Here is a 21,559-nt window from a genome sequence, read left to right as displayed (position 1 = left end):
CTACAGGGTCTGACTTTGTCTCCTGCTAGGTTCCATCTATTCAAGGTCAAATCCTTCTGGCTTTGAGCTTCAATTGTGACACTCATTGCCAGCTTCCACCTCCCTTGGTGCATATCTACTCAATGTGTCTACAAGCTTCTATCCTCTGAGGGAAGGCTTGATATATAGGTCACTCACTGGAATGCCTCCATTTAGAAAAGTTCAAACTTGTAGGGTCAAGAAGACCAGAGTTTGCATTTTGTGTCAGATACTTCTTAAATACGTGGCCTTGGACTGTCTGCCTTGATTTTGGAATGAATTAGATTTAAATGAGACAGAGTTGGGCAAAGTCATCAACCTCCTCTATCTTTCTTCCAGAGTCCTCAAAGTCAGTGGCAGACAAAAGCAAGATGATGACAATGGCCCAAGATGCAGTGAGTGACCTTGGTGTCTTTGATGTCTAGATCTCCACAGTACCTACTTCAGTCAACTTCCTGATCATTGAAACAAATTATTCTCATCTACCATTCCACCAGGTGAAGTCTATACATGGTTGGGGTAGACATCCCTGTAATTCACTGACATGTTGGAGGCCTGTTGGTCATTCTCAACCTGGTTTAGCCTGTCTGCTGAGATGGTTTTACTGGGGTGTGGCTGCTGTGCCTGCTCCAGCTTCTTGGAACCACAGGTGAGAGTTGGGTGACTAAAGGAGGATGAGCAGCTTGTAAGATTGATTTTAGTTCATTTTGTTTTAAATTCTGTGTGATTGGGTAGTGTAATAATGTAATGTTTTTGTCCTTCATTCTCAAAGAAGAACATGACGTCAGGGAGGTGATGCCATGACAAGCATATTAATTGGATTTGAGTGGGAGATGTCAGTGCTAAGTCACCAGCCTCAATTTCTCCTCCAGAGCCATCTGGGTCCAGTGGTCAGATATGGATCAGGATGACTAGAGATGGCTCTGGATATGAGACAATCAGGGTAAAGAGACTTATACAAAGTCACACAGCTAGTAAATGTCTGAGGCTGGATTTGAACTCCTATCCTCCTGACTCCACTGCCATCTAGCTGCCCTAAGTTTGGGTGGTATGTGCTTCCCCAAGAGCAGACCATCCCCAGCTCATCTCTGCTCGGACTTCAGTCACTTTGGGTACTTGCTGGCTTCTATCTACTGCCCCTTTTGTGATGCCTGCACAGGAAGACTTGAGGCTGTCAAGTTTCTCTTCAGTGTTATTGAATGTTGCTTTGTCTTGTGTTCTTTTAGACATATTGGCTGGATTGTATATAAGAGAGCTGACCTAGTCTGTGATCTTTCACATACCTATTTTAACCAAGAGTCTCCAAAAATAACTGCCAATGTGTAGTTTTAATGCATTGAGAAAGAAGAGTATTCACATGTTCTCATAATCTGAGAATTCGGACCTGTGGTTTCCATAGCAATGGTAAACTGACCCTTTCGTGAAGCTCATATAAAGATACCTGGCAATGGTAACCTACTACATCCAGAGATGTTGCTGTGGAAACACAAGGTATGAGGGGATGACTTGCCTGCTATTTGGGGCAATTATCCAAGAATTCCTGAATTCCCAAGGTCTTGTATTCAGCTTGGGGCAGAGTCCCCAGAATTCCCAGGGGTTCTGGATAATGAGCTTGATGATGCTAGTACAACCCCAGAGGGTGAGAAGAAGCATCCCAGGCTGCAGGAGAAGCTATGGAACATGTGGTCATGGCCTGGACTCTAGCCATGGAGAGAAGATGGAGAAGCATTCAGGCTGACCAAGTGTGAGCTGGAAGCACATCTTAGTAGGAGCAGGGAGGGATTTCAGCCTTCCTAGATACCATTCTGAATCCACCCAGGGTGAAGCAGCTTCTGCTGTCGGTCAAGAACCCTTCTGCTTCCTATTCCTATGCCTGGACTTAAGTCCAGAACAACTAAATTTGAATCCTGTCTCAGATAGTAATTAACTGTATGACTTTGGGAAGTCATTGAACTTTGCCTCAGTCCCCTTATGTACAAAATGCGATAACAATAAAACTTATTTCCCAGGGTTGTTGGAAAGATAAATTAGGATATATGAAGTTTTATAAATAGTAAAGCACTATAGAAATGCCAATTATTATTATTATTATTATTATTATTATTAGAAGGAGTTACATTAAGACATTAATTGAGCTCCAAAAATAATAGACATTATTTAAATGGTATAGTGGATAAAGCACCAGCCCTGGATGTAGGAGAACCTGAGTTCAATTCCAGCCTCAGATCCTAGCTGTGTGACCTTGGGCAAGTCACTTAAGCCCTTGCAAAAAACCAAACAAACCAAAAATAGACAGAACATACATACAATGCCTGTTTGATCCAGAACATACATACAATGCCTGTTTGATCCACTACTATCATTTAACAAAAATGAATGAATGAAATTATTTAATTTACAAGCATTTATGATCTCCTTCCCACTGCTGCTCAGATTAAACAAAAAATTAAATTAAAAAATAATAAACATGTACTACCCAGCAAAATAATTCTCACATTGGCCACATCCAAAATGTATGTATTGTTTCATATTTTTAATTTTTTTTAAATTTATTTAAGGCAATGGGATTAAGTGGCTTGCCCAAGATCACACAGCTAGGCAATTATTAGGTTTGAACTCAGGTTCTCCTGACTCCAGGGCCGGTGCTCCATCCACTACACCACCTAGCTGCCCCTTCATTTCATATTTTTGCCCATTTTTCTATTGTACTCTTATAATACACATTCAGTTCCTTAGGCAACCTGGATATGAGTCCTTCATCAGAGATGTACTACAAAGACTTTTCTCCTCAAAGTTTTCTCTTTTCCTTCTAAACTAATAGCCTTAGTTTGTGCAAAAACAAAAATGAACACAAAATTGTTCTGGTGTCCTGAAGGCAGGAGAGAACAGAAATGGGTAATTCAAATATTTTTCTCCTCTTGGAGAATTCACTTTCTTTATTAAAAAAAAAAAGAGGGGCGGCTAGGTGGTGCAGTGGCTAGAGCACTGGCCCTGGAGTCAGGAGTCCCTGAGTTCAAATCCGACCTCAGACACTTAATAATTACCTAGCTGTGTGGCCTTGGGCAAGCCACTTAACCCCATTTGCCTTGAAAAAAACCTAAAAAATAAAACCCCAAAAGAAAAGCAATTATATCTTCCCCAACCACTATTCAAGCCTTTTCTTTCTTTCTAAAGTCTAATTGGTTCCTATATTTGCCCATCTATGGGTAAAATTGATGATGCTGGTAAAAATAAAATAAAATGATCTTAAATTCCTAAATCAGAGAACGAGCTGCTATTGACAAATTTTAATTTTCTTATTTCTTTTTAATTTTATTTTAAATTTTCATTTTTATTTTAAATTGTGAAAGGATTTTCTAGTGAAGGGATTAGACTTCTGCAGCCTTCTATATTCTCCTTGCTTTGGTGGGGCTTTCCCCAGTTGTGGTTCCAACAAGGCACAAGTAGATGTCCAAGCATTTTTATTTTTAATTTAAAATTTTCTTTTCTTTCAATATATGGAATAAGACAAACATTTTCATAACATAGTATAAAAGAGATTGCACATAAAACTGCAAATCTATTATGCTTACCTTGCTATTCCTTTTAAATAAGTGACTTTATCAGATAAATTTCTTTTTTCTTCCCTCTTCCCCATGATGGCTGCCATAGACATAAATATGTATACATATGTCATATCATTTATGCATATTTTGATTTATCTTCACATAATGTATTGTCACAGATAAATTACTTTCTTTTCATTCAACTCAGCAAGTACTGATTGAACATTTTCTATAAATGTGCCTCCTACTGTGCTATATTCCATTCGAGAGTCATTGTTTTACAAAATAAATCTATTATGTGATACCTTATCCTCCAGGGTGCTTAGCTTCATGGGCAAGACAAGTAGTAAGTAGTGGAGTTCAAATTTGACCTTAGATACTTATTAGCTCTGTGACCCTGGGCAAGTCCCTTAACCCTATTTATTTCAGTTTCCTCACCTTCATGTAAAATGAACTGGAGGGGTGGCTAGGTGGCACAGGGGATAGAGTACCAACCCTGGAGTCAGGAGTACCTGGGTTCAAATCTGGTCTAAGATATTTAATAATTACCTAGCCTTGTGTGTGGCTTTGGGCAAGTCACTTAACCCCACTGCCTTGCAAAAACCTAAAAACAAAAATCTCTAAAATAAACTGGAAAAAAGAAATAATGGAAAAAATTAGAGAATAATAAAAGGCAGCACCTTCAACAAGTGATAAATTTAGTAAAAGAAAAAAATAGCCCCAAACTCCACCCTAAGTCCTTCAGATTTACTTATAAAGCACCTTCTTTTTCACAAGAACCCCACAAGGTTCTCCATGAATAAAAATAGTTATCCCCATTTAACTGATGGAAGAGAGGTCCAGGACATCCTGCTCACACATTTTGCATCAGAAGTTGGATTTAAATCCAAGCATCCCAACTCAAAATCCAGGGATCTTGCCTATTACTCTCTTCATTTCCACATCATTTTTCAGGAATGGGCAGTGTCAGTTATGGGCTGTCAGATCCCACCTGTGTGTGCTGCCCGCATCCATCATAATCAGAGGCCAGTAGAGGGCAGCACAACCCTACCTTAACCTGGGCTTGACTATGATGATAATTAGGTGGCAATGGTTGTATGTGGGGACCACACTAGGGAGCTGATGGTCCACTTCTATCAGGGAAATCTGAATGTTCTGTAATCCACTGAATGAGGCAGTTTATTTGAGAAAGGGAGCAAAGAATTGTCATTGGAAGAATCAGGTAGGACTTTTATATTGGGAGGACAAGTCAACATAAAGCAGCCACAAGTATTATTCAAAAAATCAAGTAATCTCATCAAAAATGGTTGTAAAAATGTATCAATACCAATCAAAATACCAGGCAATTTCCTCATAGATCAAGACAGAGTCATCATGAAATTCATAAAGGAAAACAACAAAAGGACAAGAAAAATCAAAGGAGGAAAAGGTTCTCACCAAAATTATAAAAAAGAATCAAATCAATGCAATAGAAAAGATACATCATACATCCACCTGAGTGTATAGGAACTCTATAGTAATTGATCATTTTAGAGAAAGGGATCATTAAGAAAAGGATCCATTTTTTAAAAAAAATCAAATGTACATTAGAATTTGACAATCTGATGAGAAAGGGACTTAGACCCACATCTTACTTTGATGATTTCCAATTGGAGGAGAGACAAAAAACAAACACAACTAATCCTGTTGCTTTCAAAAAAAAGTGGAATGAGATATCAATTTTTAGAGTGAGCCCATATGAAAAGTTTGAATGTTTTCAAAGTACCTTAAAAATATTGTCTCATTTTATCTTCATAATATCCCTGGGAGGGAGGTAATATCATATATCATTATCCTCATTTTACAATTGAGTTAACTGAGACCATTTGTTCAGGCACCTTTCAGTCATGTCTAATTCTTTGTAATTCATTGTGAGTCTATATGGGATTTTCTTGACAAAGATACAGAAATGGTGAGCCATATATAAAATAAAAGATAAAGGTTGTTTTGAGCATCAAATGAGATAATATTTGTAAAGTATTTTAAAATGCTATATAACCACTATCATTATTTTTTGAAAAGACTAACTTTATCTCTGGTACATGACCCCTTCTCTCCTCTGACACTACCCCACCCAGGGGCAAGTGGGAGCTCTTGAACCTTCTTGAACAAGGGAGTGACCCATTCAGATCTATGCATAAGAGTACCAGTTGGGTATCTTAGTGGAGGATTGAATGGCAAGGAGAGAGATTCAAGACTGGGTGATTAATCAAAAAAACATTTAGTGTATAAAGCGCAGGCCCTGGAGTCAGGAGTACCTGGGTTCAAATGTGGTCTCAGACACTTAATAATTACCTAGCTGTGTGGCCTTGGGCAAGCCACTTAACCCCATTTGCCTTGCAAAAAAAAACCTATTATAGTTGTCTGGGTTAGGAGTGATCAGGGAGTAGGCCAAGGTGATGACTATGTGACTACAGAGAAGAGAATGGCTATACTGTGGAGGAAAATGGACAAGACTTGGAAGAATCAGGTAGGACTTTTATATTGGGAGGACAAGTCAACATAAAGCAGCCACAAGTATTGTTCAAAAAATCAAGTAATCTCATCAAAAATGGTTGTAAAAATGTATCAATACCAATCAAAATACCAGGCAATTTCCTCATAGATCAAGACAAAGTCATCATGAAATTCATAAAGGAAAACAACAAAAGGACAAGAAAAATCAAAGGAGGAAAAGGTTCTCACCAAAATTATAAAAAAGAATCAAATCAATGCAATAGAAAAGATACATCATACATCCACCTGAGTGTATAGGAACTCTATAGTAATTGATCATTTTAGAGAAAGGGATTATTCATGATTGGATGTGGACAGCAGGGAAATGGGAGAATGGAAGATGACCCTGGACTTGAGGAATTGGCTTCTGAAAGGGTAGTAATGCCCTCAGTAGAAATAGAAAAGTTAGGAAGAGTGTGTGTTTGGGATAAATATAAGTTATAAATCTGGACATGGTGAAGCTGAATATACTCATATTTTCTTTGTCTCTGTCTGTATTTGTCTCTTTCCCTCTCTTTTCCTATTCCCTCTTTCCTTCTCTGTCTCTTCATCTCTCTGAGTCTTCCTGTCTCCATCTCGTGTCTCTGACTATCTGTCTCTCTCACCCCTTTACTCCCTGTCTTTCTCTTTTTTTTTCTGAATCTCTCTGAGTCTGTCTTCCTATCTCTGTCTCTGTTGCTCAGATTGGTCTCTCTATTTTGTATTAATGATCCTATTGATTTACACAAAAGTTTTGACTTATTTTGCTTCTGACCTGGGTTTTGCCTATAGCTTGCTACTCCACAGGCATCCTGGTAGTCCTCTACACCCCGGAGCTCATCATATTGCTACTGTCCTCCACCATTCACAGCTTCTCCATATTTGGGAGTTACAGTTGAATGATAGCAACTTCACCCAGCCAAGAAAACCAATAAACTTAGAAGAAATATTTTTTTTTACTAAAAATATATGACAAAAGAAGAAATAGACTATTTAAATAATAGAATGTCAAAAAAATTAAACAAGCCGTCTGTGAACTCCTAAGAAAAAATTTCCACAGCTAGATGGACTTATAAGTGAATTTTACCACACTTAAAAAAAACAATTAATTCCAATTCTTTATAAAATATTTGAAAAAATAGGTGAAGAAGGAGTTCTGCCAAATTCCTTCTCTAACAACAATATGCTGCTGATAACTAAACCAGGAAGAGTCAAAACAGAAAAAGAAAATCTTAGGCCCATTTCCCCCAAAGAAATTGATGCAAAATTTTTAAATAAAAATATTAGCAAACATATTACAGCAATTTATCACTAGGATAATACACCACGAGCAGGTAGGATTTATAATAGGAATGCATGATTGGTTCAATATTAGGAAAAGCATCAGCATAATTGAGCATATCAACAGCAAAACTAACACAAATCATGATTATCTCAATTGCTGCTAAATTAAAAATACTAGAGAGCATAAGAATAAATGAAGTTTTTCTTAAAATGATGAACAGTATCTATCTACAGCCATCATCAAGCATTAAAAGTAATGGGGATAAGCTAGAAGCATTCCCAATAAAATCAGGGGTGAAACAAGGATGCCTGTTTTCACCTCTATTATTATTGTATTAAAAATGTTAGCAACAAGAGAAGAAAAAGAAATTGAAGGAATTAGAATAGGCAATGAGGAAACGAAAGTCTCACTCTTTGCAGATGATGAAATGGTATACTTAAGAGAATCTTAGAAGATCAACTAAAAAACTACTTGAAACAATTAGCAGCTTTGGCAAAGTTGCAGAATTATAAAATAAATCCATATAAATCATCAGTATTTCTGTATATTACCAATAAAGCCCAGCAGTAAGAGAAAAAAAAGAGAAATTCCATTTAAGGTAATTGTAGACATCATAAAATACTTGGTAATCTACCTACCAAGACAAACTCAGAAACTATATGGAAACAATTACAAAACACTTTTCAGGCAAATAAAATCAGATGGAAATAATTGAGAAAATGTCAATTGCTCATGGTTAGGTTGAGTTAATATAATAAAAATGACAATACTACATAAATTTAATTACTTATTTTTTTTTAGGTTTTTGCAAGGTCATAGGGTTAAGTGACTTGCCCAAGGCCACACAGCTAGGTAATTATTAAGTGTCTGAGGTCAAATTTGAATTCAGGTCCTCCTGACTTCAGGGCCAGTGCTCTATGTACTGTGTCACCTAGCTGCCCCATAAATTTAAGTACTTATGCAGGGTCATATCAAACTTACCAAAATTATTTTATAGAGCTAGAAAAAATTAGTAACAAAATTCATCTGGAGGAACAAAAGGTCAAGAATATCAAGGGAATTAGTGAAAAAATTTCAAAGGAAGGTGATCTGGCTATACAAGATCTAAAATTATATTAAAAAGCATCAGTCATCAAAACTGTCAGGTACTGGCTAAGAAAGAGTAGTGGATCAGTGGAATAGACTAGGTGAAAAAGAAACTAGCAAATGACTATAGTAATCTGCTGTTTGATAAACCAGCTTCTGGTCTAAGAACTTACTATTTGTTAAAAATTGTTGGAAAAACTACTGACAAAAACTGGAAGATAGTATGGCAGAAACCAGACATAGACCAACATCTCACATCCTATACAAAGATAAGGTTGAAATGGTTTCAGGATTTAGACATAAAGGGTGATATACCATAAACAAGTTAGAAGAAAAAGAAATAATATATGCTAGATCTATGGAAAGGGAAGGAAATATTTTTTACTCAAAAATATAAAATATATGACAATAGAAGAAATAGACTAATATCAGAAAAAGAAATTCATCAAATCATAAATTTGCTCCTCCCAAAAAAACTCCAGGCTAGATGGAATTTCAAGTAAATCCTAACAAGCATTCAAAAAAACAATTGATCCAAGGCAAAAAAGGACCTCTTTCCATTTTTTTTCTAAAAATATAAAAGTCATGCTACCTATACAGAGTAGAGACAAAGCAGAGAAAGAACAAGAACATTACAGGCCAATATCCTTAGCCACCTAACCCCCCACCCCCAACAACTGTATTTTAAAAAATGCTCCAAATTACTGAAAATAAGAGAAATTCAAATTGGGGGGGATAGACACACTAATGTATTGGTAGAGATGTGAACTGGTCCAGCCATTCTGGAAAATACTTTGAAACTGTCCCCCAAATTCACTAAACTGTGTTTAATTCAGCAATATTACTATTAGACTATCCATTAAAGAGGTCAAAGAAAGAGGAAAAGAAACTATACATAGATAAATACTACAGCATCCCCCCTTTTTTTTGTAACATAGACCTGGAAACAAAATAGGTACATGTTAATGGAAGGACAGTTGAACTTATTATGGTTATGGAAACAAAGTAATGTCCTTTCATCTTTTAAGGTAAACACTTAAGGGAACACTTGTATAAACTGATGCAGAGTGAAGTAAGCAGAACTAGGGGAATAATTTACACAACAAAAACATTGTAAAGGAAAACAATGTGGAAAAACTTGGGAAGTTTGATCAATGCCATGATTAACCATGACTCTAGGAGAACAATGATGGGTCATGTTCCCTATCTCTTGACAGCAAAGTGATGGAATAGAAGTGTAAAGTGAGAAAAATTTTGACACTATATAGTAGATTCTTTTTGCTTGACTATGCTTATTTGTTACAAGGCAGGGCTGTTTGTGTGTGTGTGTGTGTGTGTGTGTGTGTGTGTGTGTGTGTGTGTGTGTGTGTAGCTAGGTGACTCAGTGGATGGAGCTCTGACCTTGGAGTCAGGAGAACATGAGTTCGAATCTGACCTCAGACTTTTATCTCCACCACTTAACACAGGTCTGACATAGGTTTGTTGACTAACTCCAACTTGAGGGTGGCCTTCCTTACTTTCTCTAGGTGTTCAACTGTCATCCTTTGCGTTCAATACACAATCAGCCTATCTTCTCTTTCTATCATCCATTTCTTTGTGACATCCTTTAACCCTATTATTCAAAGTTCTTCCTGGTCAGTACATTATTCACATCACCCATCATCCATCATGTACCTCCTCATTGCTATCTGGATGATATTAATTTTTAATTTGTTGGAGATTATATTGCACATTTTCCTGCCAAATAGCAAAGTCAGTAGTATAATGCATCAAGATCATTCAAGATTCCTGGAAAGGTATAATAAAAATAATACTGTTTGATGACCCTCTTACTATTAACATAGGGTAAAGAATAAAACAAGGAACTGGATACTCACTACAGGTATTCACTACCATGAAGTTAGCAGGGAAACCAAGTTAAAGAGTGATTTCCTATGTTTAGGGACTTTCTTCAGATGCTTCTGTTTGCTGAATACATTGTGGGCAGAATATAACAGAGCATCTTTGAAGATTATTATATATAAAGAATGTCTCCTGCTCTTTTCTTATATGGACATTTTAATCTGTAGAAAGGAATGGGGGAAAGGACAGTTGTGTGAGAATCATTGAGAAAAGCAACTTCTAGTGGAGAAATATTTGGGAAAAACAGTCAGGGGAAAAATACTTGGAAAACCTGAGGAAAAAGCAACCCATAAGAGGAAGAGGAAAAAATATTCAAAATGTTTCATCTCTTAACATTTCAAATAATTTATGTACATAAATAAAACAAAATTATGCAAATATGTGCAGATACCTAGGAAACCCTCTTAGCAAGAGCTTCTTGGTAACTAGGGGACAATTTTATATTGCCTGTCTCTGCTGTGGAGAACAGAAATATGAATTCTGGTATATTATTCTAAGGTAGAGAGGTAATCATTTCACAAAAAACTTTGCTATGAGATTCAATGATTAAAGTCTAAGAGACAGAAGATGCTGAGATACAAAGGCAAGCCTGGGGGAAGGAAGAAACAGAAGAGTAGATGATGAGAAAGAAAAACAGATGCTTTGGTCCTAGTCCAGCCAATACCAAGACTGAAATGAAAGTTTTGCCAAAAAAAAAGTAGAATGGGGAAAGATGAGCTCTTTACCATCCCCTACAACTTGAAAGATGGTACTCCTTGGAGGTTTATCTGTCTTGCTTTTTGCTTCTGCTTATGGTTTGAGATGCAGAAACCTCTCAGACCTTAGAGAGTTCTGAATAGCTCTATTGATACCAGACCATTTTACTGCAACAACTAATGTTGATACCTCAGAGACCAACCATGGGAGAAGTAGCTTAGCAGACCCCAGGCTCAGGTTATTTGTTTTCTCCAAAAGACTTGGCAAAGATTTTGACAGTTTTTTTTTTTATCATTTGATATCATTTTACAGTATGTCAGTCACTTGGCAAACCTTAAATTTCAATATAAGTGTCATCTCTTCCATAGTCTAATAGGATCATCTGGCTAAGAAGTGACCCTGTCCTACAGGGAAAGCAGAGAAATCCTGAAGAAGAGTGATGGATGAGCTCCTCTCCAAGGGAGATTGTTCTCTAATTGGATCAGAGACAGCAAGGAGATGCATTGTAGAGTTGTGAGTTGTCTCAGATGCATTGGTTTCCCTGGGCTTGTTTATGCCCATTCTCCCCCAGAAATCTATATGCATTGGTGTGACCCTGCTTCAATTGGTCTGTTACACTAGGATTGCAGGTAAGAGTTAGTATTTCCATAACAACTTGAAGTGTGATGAGTGCTTTACAACTATTATCTCATTTTATTCTCCCAGCAACCCTGGTAGATAGGTTTTATTAGTATTATCTGTATTTTACAGATAAGGAAACTGAGTCGGAGAGAGGTTAAATGACTTTCATAGGGTCTAGTGACAGAAGTCAAATTTGAACTCAGGTCTTCCTGACTCTGGGTCCAGGGCTCTATTCAACCTGCCGCCTGTCTAGTTTTTGCCTTCGTTTAATGTTTAATGAATAAGAGTTAATGGTATCATTTTGGCTAACCCAGAAAGTGAACTGAGAGAGAAAGAATGTCTGCTCACACCTGTATTATACTCGGAATATATGGATAACCCATATAGGATTTGTCCAACTAGATCCGAATTGTCCAAGGGAAGAGTGGGCTGAATTACCAATCGGAAAGTGAAAAACTTCAATGACCCCAAGCTTTCCAAGGAAACAAAGACCCATCTATAGCAACATTCTATGGATGTTGTTATTGTTAGGGACATGTAACATTCTATTATGAAAGAAGCATGAGGACATAAGGAACCTGAAACCAAAAGACTCACTTGGATGTAAAGACAGGCATAGAGGAAGATGGCGAAAAATGTGGGAAAACATGGTTGAGGATTAAGAAACAAAAGAAGTCAAAAATTTAAAGACAACTTCAAAGCTTTGTGTTCATATAATATGAAACAAGGGAGTCAAGAGGAGCCCTCAAAATAAAATTGACTCTTCTTTACCAGATAGAAAATGACTGGTTGTTGAAGTAATTTCCAAATCAGCTGTTTGTACATCATCAGATCATCAACTTATTAGAGCAAAGAAAAAAAAAAACAAATTAGAAGAATAAAGATGAGTAAATAGCCAAATATAGCTCTGATTTCATCAATGTGATTGTTACTTTCATTGATACAGATTATAATACAATGATGACATCTTCTGTGACTCTTATTTATGCTTCTTTTATGTTAGAAACCTTTCTTGATTTCTCTTATTATTATGAAGATACCAGTAGAACAAGGAAATTGTTATCCCTTGACTTGCCATTCCCAGGTGCTTACCTTTTTCAATCATAATTTTCTTTGAAGACATCACTGTAATTCTTCTAAGTTTCTTATTAGGCACTTAGCAGTTGGAAATTAGTTCCTTAGGCTATATCATAACTACACACACCCACTAAGCCTACTTCCTTTGTCATCTGTTATTAGTTTACAATTCTTTCAAAAGCATTGTATTTCATTTCTCACAGGCATATAATGTCATTGTTAAAATATCAATAATCATGAGATGGATCTTTGTTTCTAGGATAGGCTGGGACTATTGCAATTTCCACAAGGAGATACAGTCTACTCTTCTTCTTATGTTAAATTTTGGACACACTCATTGCCCATTTGGACTGTCTGATGAGATATATAGACATATATCTATGAAGATTTTGATGTACCCGCTAACCAAGTACATGAAAAGGGGGAAGATATGAGTCAAGGGAAAAATCAACTTATTAGTAAAGATTTAAGAGAGCATTGCTAACTACTAACCTAGATGCTTACTTCTTATCTATATAAATATGTATGGAAATATCTATAAATGCTTTGAGATTATCTTCTCTTTAGATTATAAAGAGGGAATAGGTAAATTTTCAGATCCCCAGCAGATTATATCTTTACCATCAAATGATTGACTAAAGTTATTTTTGTTTTTATTTTGAGAATTTGATTCGGGGCAGCTAGGTGGTGCATTGCATAGAGCATCGGCCCTGAAGTCAGCAGTACCTGAGTTCAAATCTGACCTCAGACACTTAATAATTACCTAGCTGTGTGGCCTTGGGCAAGTCACTTAACTCCATTGCCTTGCAAAAACCTAAAAAAAAAAAAGAATTTGATTCAGTGAAGCAAAACACTTCCTCAAATGCTCTTTCCCAACAAAGTGATTCAGATCCACAAATCAAAGTTTTCTTGAGTGATCCCATAGAGATAATGCTGTTTATTGCCTCTCTGAACATAAATATCCAGGAGGTAGAGCCTAAGTTGCAAAGAGATTCCCTATGAACGACGAGATTCTCCAAATGTTCCTCTCTGTAGCTATCATTGTTTTGGTTGCATCAAGCTGCAGAATCCTGCCATGATTTCTTTTTAAAAATTTTTATTTACTTATTTAAGGCAATCGGGTTAAGTGACTTGCCTGAGATCACACAGCTAGATAATTATTGAAGTTGAAAAGTGAAAAAATGAGTAAAAGAGTAGATATAAGTAGAGATTATTTTAATTTCTTAAGGAAATTTTTGCCAACTTCCATAGAAATTCCCAATAAATTGTAAGAACAGATCAAAAGAACCTCATAGCAGACACGTGTTCCCCCTGTCAAGGTGAAAGATATGACAGCCAATGGCAACACCATTTTAGAAAATATGCTCATGTGTAAAATGTTGGAGAGCAGAGTTGTGTGGAAGATTATGAAAAATGTAGTTTCATAACGTACTGTATATAAAGTAAGTGATTGGGGGAAATGGGAGAAGTTTACATAAAACTTAGCAAGACCTGATTAAGCCAGATAACCCAGAATACATTCAATGAAACTGGGAGGATGAAAACCATTAAAAAAATGAGAAAGCTCTGCCAATATTACCATAACAAATAATTAGCTCTATCAATCACAGAGGAACAACCACTGCATTTGGATCTTAACATCCCCATTCCTGTTGTGCCAAATGAAGTAACAGAACAAATGGACAGAGGAGATACTTCATGGAGGTGCACACGATTTTGACAGCATCGAGGGATTTAGGTATATGAAAGATAGGAGACTACTAAAGATTTAGGGTTAAAAAAATCACAGACTTGATTACTATTAAAAATGTTAAGAAAATATTAATGTAACCCTGAGAGTACTTTTACCCCCAACTCACATGAGTACCCCCCCGAAAAAACTACACCAAGTTCAAGGTGGTATTAAGTGTACATTCCAAACCATTACTCATATGACCACACCATACTACCTAGTTACATTTCTAAAATGGTGTTGCCATTGGTTGCCATATCTTTCTATTTGGCAGGGGGGGACAAGTGTGTGTGCTAGATGAGGTTCTTTTGACCTCCTGTTCTTACAATTAATTAGGAATTGCTAAAGAAGTTGGCAAAATTTCCTTAAGAAACCATAAATCTTTACTGATAGCTACTCTTACTCATTTTCCACTTTTCAACTTCAATAGCTTCATTAAGTTGGTAATATTAGACTCCTCTAAGCAGTAATGTAACTATGCCTCTCACTGCAACCAAAAATTATATTAGTTTCTTTGACAATCATATCACATTGTTGCCTCATAATGAAATGAAAATCAGATAACCAATCTTTCAGATGACCTGCTTTTTAAAAAAAAATTATATTTATCTCTCCCTAATCACATGTTAAAAAACAATGTTTAACATTTCTTAAGGTTATTTTTAAGTTCTGAGTTCCGAATTTTATCCCTTCAACTATCCCTGTGATGGCAAGTAATCTGAGTTAGGTTATATATATGCAGTCACATAAAATGTTTCCATATTAGTAATTTAGTGGAAGAAAACTCAAAATGAAGGAAGGAAGGAAGAAAGAAAGGAAGCAAGGAAGGAAAAGAAGGAAGGAAGAAAGAAGGAAGGAGGAAGGGAGGGAGAAGGAGGGAGAGAAGAAGGGAGGAGGGCAGGAAGGAAGGAGGGAGGGAGGAAGGGAAGAAGGAAGGAAAGATAGAAAGAATGAGAGAGAGAGAGAGAAAGAGAGAGAGTAGAAAAATACTATGCTTCAGTCTATATTCAGACTCCATGAGTTCTTTCTCTGGAGGCGTATAGCATTTTTTATAATGAATCCTTTGGGATTGTTTTGGATCATTGTATCACCCAGGAATAGCTAAGTTATTCACAGTTGTTCATTGTATAATATTGTTGTTTCTGTGTCCAATGTTCCCTCAGTTCATTTAAGTCTTTCCAAGCTATTATGAGAGCATCCTGTCCATCATTTCTTATAGCACAAAAGTATTCCATCACAATCATCACACCTTGTTTAGCCATTCCCTAATTGATGGGCATTTCCTGAATTTCCAGTTCTTTGCACCCCCCCACTATGAACAACTATAAATATTTTTGTACAAATAGGTTCTTTGATGACTTTCTAAGCATGCCATCATGTACTTAGGAAGATGTTATTTCCAAGTAGAAGAATTTATATTTGTCCTAATTAAATTTCTTTATAAAATCTTTATTCTAATTTCTTATAAGATTTGACTCAATACTTTAGCCTATCCAGATGTTTTTGAATCCTAATTCTATCATCAAGTGTGCCAGTTTTGTCTTCTAGCTTGCTGACACCTGCAAATTTGATAAAGAGGCCATTTATCCTTTTATCAAAATCAATGATAAAAATTTTAAATGACAAAAGCCAAGTATGAAATCCCCAGACCACTCCACTACATTCCTCCTTTCAAACTGTTATGGAGGGACAGCTGGGTGGTGCAGTGGTCCTGAAGTCAGGAGGATCTGAGTTAAAAATGTGACCTCAGATACATAATAATTACCTGTGTGACTTTGGGCAAGTCACTTAAACCCATTGCCTTAAATAAAAATTTAAAAATAATTATTTGTCAAATTTTTATGGAACCATTAATGATTATTCTTTCCACCCCAACATTCAAACAGTTCCAAACATCCAACTGATTTCCCCCCCCCCCCTTTCATCTTTCTATCTTTCCCTTAAGAATAACACAGCAAGATTGATTAAACAGTTTGTTAGAATGTAGGTAAACTCTATCGCATCCCCCTCTTGTTGCAATTCAATGAGCTTTTCAAAAGCAGAACTAAGATTAGACTGGCATTACCTTTTCTTGATGACCCCATTCATACTAATTCTTTTCTAGATGTTCAGTAACTCACCCTTTTCCAGTATGTTTCTAGTATGTTTCATCTAGTATGTTTTCTAGTATGTTTCCCATGGGAGCAAGTTAAACTCACTGGCCTACAGTTGTAGATTCCACAAATTAATTTCCACAATCTAGTTTACATAAGATAGAGAAGTAGGGAACAATGCCAATTTTAGATTACTTCCTAACCTCCCTGTGTCTGTATGGATGTGAGTTCCATGAAATTCCCCAAACAAAACTAATTTTCATGTATTTTTATTTCTAAAAGCATCACTATTGTCTGCAACATTTTTAAGTGGGACATTGATCTTAGAAATAGCATATCATGAGATGGAGCAGAAGCAGGAAGAAGATAAAGATCTTAAGTGAAAGTTCCTCCCCAATTCTAGCCCCCTACTCTCCACCCCCCAACTCCTCTAAACAAATCTAAGGATGCATCACATCAAATCTTGGTCAGGAAATTTAAAAAAATGAGAGTGAGTCATTTTCCAGTTCAGGTCAGAGTAGGCAAACAGGCAAAGAGGTCTGTGAACCCTGGGGACAGTGCAAGGGAAAGCTATGTATTAGGGCAAGAAGAGGTCTGAAGTCAAAAGATATAGATTTATAACCAAGAATTACTTTAAAATATACTTTTTTTTTTTAGGTTTTTGCAAGGCAAATAGGGTTAAGTGGCTTGCCTAAGGCCACACAGCTAGGTAATTATTAAGTGTCTGAGACCAGATTTGAATCCAGGTACTCCTGACTCCAAGGCTGGTGCTTTATCCACTGTGCCACCTAGCCACCCCTTAAAATATACTTTTAATGAAATAGAAGACTTTCAAGTATTACTGATGAAAAGACCAAAGCTGCTTAGAAACTCTGAAGTGTAAACAAAGGAATCAAGAAAAACATAAAAGTAAATATAAATGAACAACCATATGGGACTAAGCAAGGATAAATCACTTATTTTCTAATATATATAGATATGATACCTAGATTTTCCTTGACAGTAGATTTCAAAGAAAAGTCTAATTTGACAGAAGACCTATTATATTTAAATGGTCTTAAAATAAGAATGGAAAGGAAGGGAAAAGGAAGGGGGGATAGGGGGGAGGCACAAGTGAAGGAAAGTCAAGGAAAATTCTCTCTCATAATCAAGGTATACTAGAAGTTTATAAGGATAAGGAGGTGGGGATGAGGAGAGTGGCTGACACTTAAACCTCACTCTCACTGGTCAACAGAGGGAAGAATAAATAACAAAGAAAATTCATTTCTTAAGAAGGAAAATAGAGGAAAGAATAAAGGAAAAGGGAAATTAGGGAGAATTAGAGGGAAAATAGACTAAGGAAAATATTAGTTCTAAGTAAAACAAGCTCTATGGAAGTACCAAAATATTTGTAACTCTTTTTGGTGCAAAGAATTAGAAACAAAGAGGTACCAATTAATTGGGTAATGGGGAAACAAGTTTTGGTATAGAATTGTGTTGGAATACTATTGGGCTGTAAGATTATGGAATATTGTGAACACAACTTTTTGTTGAGTTGTTTCAGTTGTGTCCCATATCCTGAAGTGGTTTGCCATTTCCTTCTCCAACTCATTTCATATATAAGGAATCTCGGCAAACAGGGTTAAATAACTTGCTCAGTGTTACACTGCTACTAAGTATCTTTGACTGAACTTGAACTCAAGTCCTCCATGATTCCACAGTTTCAGAGGTTTAATGAGAAATATGCTACCCACCTTCTGATAGAGAGGTAAAGATCTCAAGGTGCAGGAAATCTCTCTCTCTGTCTCTCTTTCTCTCTCTGTGTCTCTGTCTCTGTCTCTGTCTCTGTCTCTGTCTCTCTCTCTCTCTCTCTCTCTCCACTGCAGAAATTTATTTTGCTTGACTATACATGCCTGTAACTAGGATTTTGCTTTTCTTTCATTTTCAGTTGGGGATTGGTGTTTGGGAGGGAGATAAATTTGAATTCTTTCTGATTGAAAAAAAAAACAAAATGTAATTTAAATGGGATACCCAGAAGTAGAGCATTCAAGAGATGGGCATAAGAACAGATTTCTCACTAATGGATAGGGGTTATTATTTAGAACTGGCTCTACAAATAGTGTGTGATTTTGGGGGAAAAGACACCCACTGGCTCCCGGCAGGTAAAGAGCGGGTGGTAGAGTTCTAATTTGCCTTGCCTTCCTTCATCTAGGAAGCACTTTCACAATGTTGTCAGGGCTGTCAAGCTGTCAGAGAGAGACCTCTACCTAAATCTGCCCCAGCCAAGACTTGCACAGATTCATAATATATGCCTATCCCTTTTCACATGCTTATGATTAATTTTTTAATCCGTTCATTTCTTGAGCTAAGTATTTGTGTAACACATGAGCCCTTTTTTATACTTAGGAATATCTCATCTTGCCCACTATTCTCCTGGAAAATAAGATCAATTGGGGGAAGGGAGAATTCTTTAAGCCCCTATGGAGGGTCAAGCTAAGCCCTGTGCTAAGAACTTTATAGATATTATGCCTTTAGATCTTAATAACGTTTTGTCCACCAGACTCAGTGTCTAGAGATGAAGGGACTGTTTTACATAATTGTTAACTCCCATTAAACTTAGTTTCTTTTTAACAATTGTTTCCTTTCTTTCTCTCTCTCTTCCTTCTTTCCTCCCTTTTCTTCCCTTTCTCTTCCCCTCCCTCCTTTCTTTCTTTTTCTTCCTTCCTTCCTTCCTCCTTCCCTCCCTTCCTCCTTTCCTCTTTTCTTCCATTCTTTTTTCCTTCCTTCTTCCCTTCCTCTTTCCTTCCTCCCTCTTTGCTTTCTTTCCCCCCCTCCCTTTCTCCCTCTTTCCCTTCTTTCTTTCTTTCCTTTTCCTTCCTTTTTTCTTTCCTCCCTCCCTCCCTTCCTTCTTTCTTTCTTTTCCCAGAATTTACCACTGGGGACACAAGTGCCCCCTCTGTCCCTGGACAACCAAGGGCATTTCCCTGGAGTGCACAAGCATCTCAGCAATCCTCCACATTGCTTGATTTGCACACATGCACCTATTTGGGATTAAGAGCAGACAATAGAGTTGAATCACCAAGACTTAAATCCTCCTCTGAAGTGAAAACGAATACCAGAATAATCAGGTTAGGGCCAATTTGGGACCCATGCTTCCCATCAAACACCAATATTTATTTATTTTCTCTCATGTCAGGATTGTCACAAAGAACCAAAAGTAAGAACATATAGAGAAGAAAAGGTCAGGAGACAACCTCTGACATCTGACCTGACTGTATCTTATGTTGTAAAATAAACTGAGCATCATCTCCTCACAAAGGGCAAAACTCTCTATGAAGTGATGTGTGATGCAATGATGAAAATCCCTTGCCTGGAATTCCCACCATTAGAAAGTCACTCCCTTCGGTTTAAATACGGTTCTCTTTGAAAATTCAAGTCACTGGGAGCTACTTGGAGATAGAGAATCCCAATAATTGTTAGTTTAATGTAAAAGTAATGTGAAAGAACATCTAATTAAAAAACACAAGGATTCTACATTTTATAGGAAAGAAAAATACACTCTGTGTGTGTGTGTGTGTGTGTGCGCGCGTGTGTGTGCGCGCTCACTGAACAGGGGAAAGGGGATGAATTTGCACTAATCAACCACTTCCCACTGTAGAAATGATTCACAGCACATACCTTATTGACAATAGGTGGGTCAGAAATAACCACATGTTTTATTTTTTAATCTTGCCAACAATACATGAATATGGATGAAGCATCTCTATAAATCATGGCATTTTTTCAGAGACACAGGGTCTAAGGAAGTAATGACAATTTGACTTCTGTTTGTGTTTAAAAAAAACCCCAAAATCAAAAAGAAGCAGAAAATTGAAATTATGTCACAGAAGAAATTGACCAAAGTAGAGACTAGAGAAAAGTTAGAAAATTAAGCAAAACAATCCAAAATAAAAAGTATTAAGATCTGTCATAAAGATCAGAATTCCAATATATCTGGAGAAAGTGAAAAGCTCCCTTTATCTAATCAGGGTTGTTGTAATAAAAATAATCATAGGCTAGATCATATAATAAACATATAATAAATACAGTTTAGGAAACATATGAAAAGTTATCTCTATAAAGCCAATGACACACACTGTATCCATTTTTGCTCTCAACTCTGGACACTTTCTATATACTCATAGAAGAATTTTAAAATTAAGAATAGGATAGGGGCTGGGTACTATAAAAGGAAGACCCAAGTGAGAAAGACTTTCCTCTGTCAATGCAGTTTGGTACCTTCTCTGAAATGCATACTTTTAGGGTAGCTAGTTTATGCAGTGGATAGAGCACCAGTCCTGAAGTCAGGAGGACCTGAGTTCAAATCCAACCTCAGACACTTGATACTTATTTGCTATGTGACCTTGAGCAAGTTACTTAACTTCACTACCCCAATAAAACCACAAGTGCGCACACACACACAAACACACACAACCCCCCACAAAACTATAATACTAAAAATCATAGTCTTAGTGAAATAGTTAAGTAAATAAATAAATAAGAAATTGAATGATTTGTTCAGAGCCACACTCCAATATCCACATCTCAGAGGTGAGTCCTGAACTCAGGTTCTCTTTTCTTCTACTGAGAACATGAAAATTCTGGATTCTTAAATTCCTCAATTATACTTGGTCTTGGAAAGGTTGTGTTTGTAGTGCTCAGAAAAAAAAAATTCGGGGTGATTCAAGAGTGCTGCAACTCACTGAAAGGTTCCCTGATTGTCAGTTGTCGTTGGCAAACTCCAAGAAGACTTGCTCTAGGCTTCTTCAGTGTTATTTATGGGGAATTTACTCCATCCATTGCTGATCTGAATGAGTTCCAACCTGAGCTCCAGCCCCTGATGTCGCCTTTGAGGTTTTCTATAGCCTGGATGGATTTAGAAATTTCCTGATCTTTCTGGCACATATCTGACAATGGCTTCCTTCCCTTTTTCCCTGGGACTTTAGGAGTTGAGTGGCAAAAACCTGGATCT

General features: G+C 36.8%; 1 protein-coding gene across 6 annotated transcripts in view; it reads right to left on the bottom strand.

Moving 5' to 3' along the window:
* Positions 1–21,559, bottom strand: part of TMEM150C (transmembrane protein 150C) — a 78,387-nt gene that overhangs the window by 30,360 nt on the left and 26,468 nt on the right. For 2 of the 6 annotated variants that reach the window (XM_074228524.1, XM_074228525.1), the window contains one exon: positions 3,591–3,660. The exons of 3 other annotated variants lie outside the window; for them this stretch is intronic. In XM_074228524.1, coding sequence (XP_074084625.1) covers positions 3,591–3,660 — 70 coding nt within the window. Of the gene's footprint in view, positions 1–3,590; positions 3,661–13,507; positions 13,559–21,559 lie in introns of those variants that run through there. One more of the 6 variants, XM_074228529.1, reaches the window with a different exon arrangement.

The sequence above is a fragment of the Macrotis lagotis genome, chromosome 3, assembly GCF_037893015.1.
Source record: "Macrotis lagotis isolate mMagLag1 chromosome 3, bilby.v1.9.chrom.fasta, whole genome shotgun sequence".
In the NCBI taxonomy this organism is placed as follows: domain Eukaryota; kingdom Metazoa; phylum Chordata; class Mammalia; order Peramelemorphia; family Peramelidae; genus Macrotis; species Macrotis lagotis.
The sequence above is the reverse complement of the archived record's forward strand: the minus strand, read 5'-3'. Positions and strand labels throughout refer to the sequence as shown.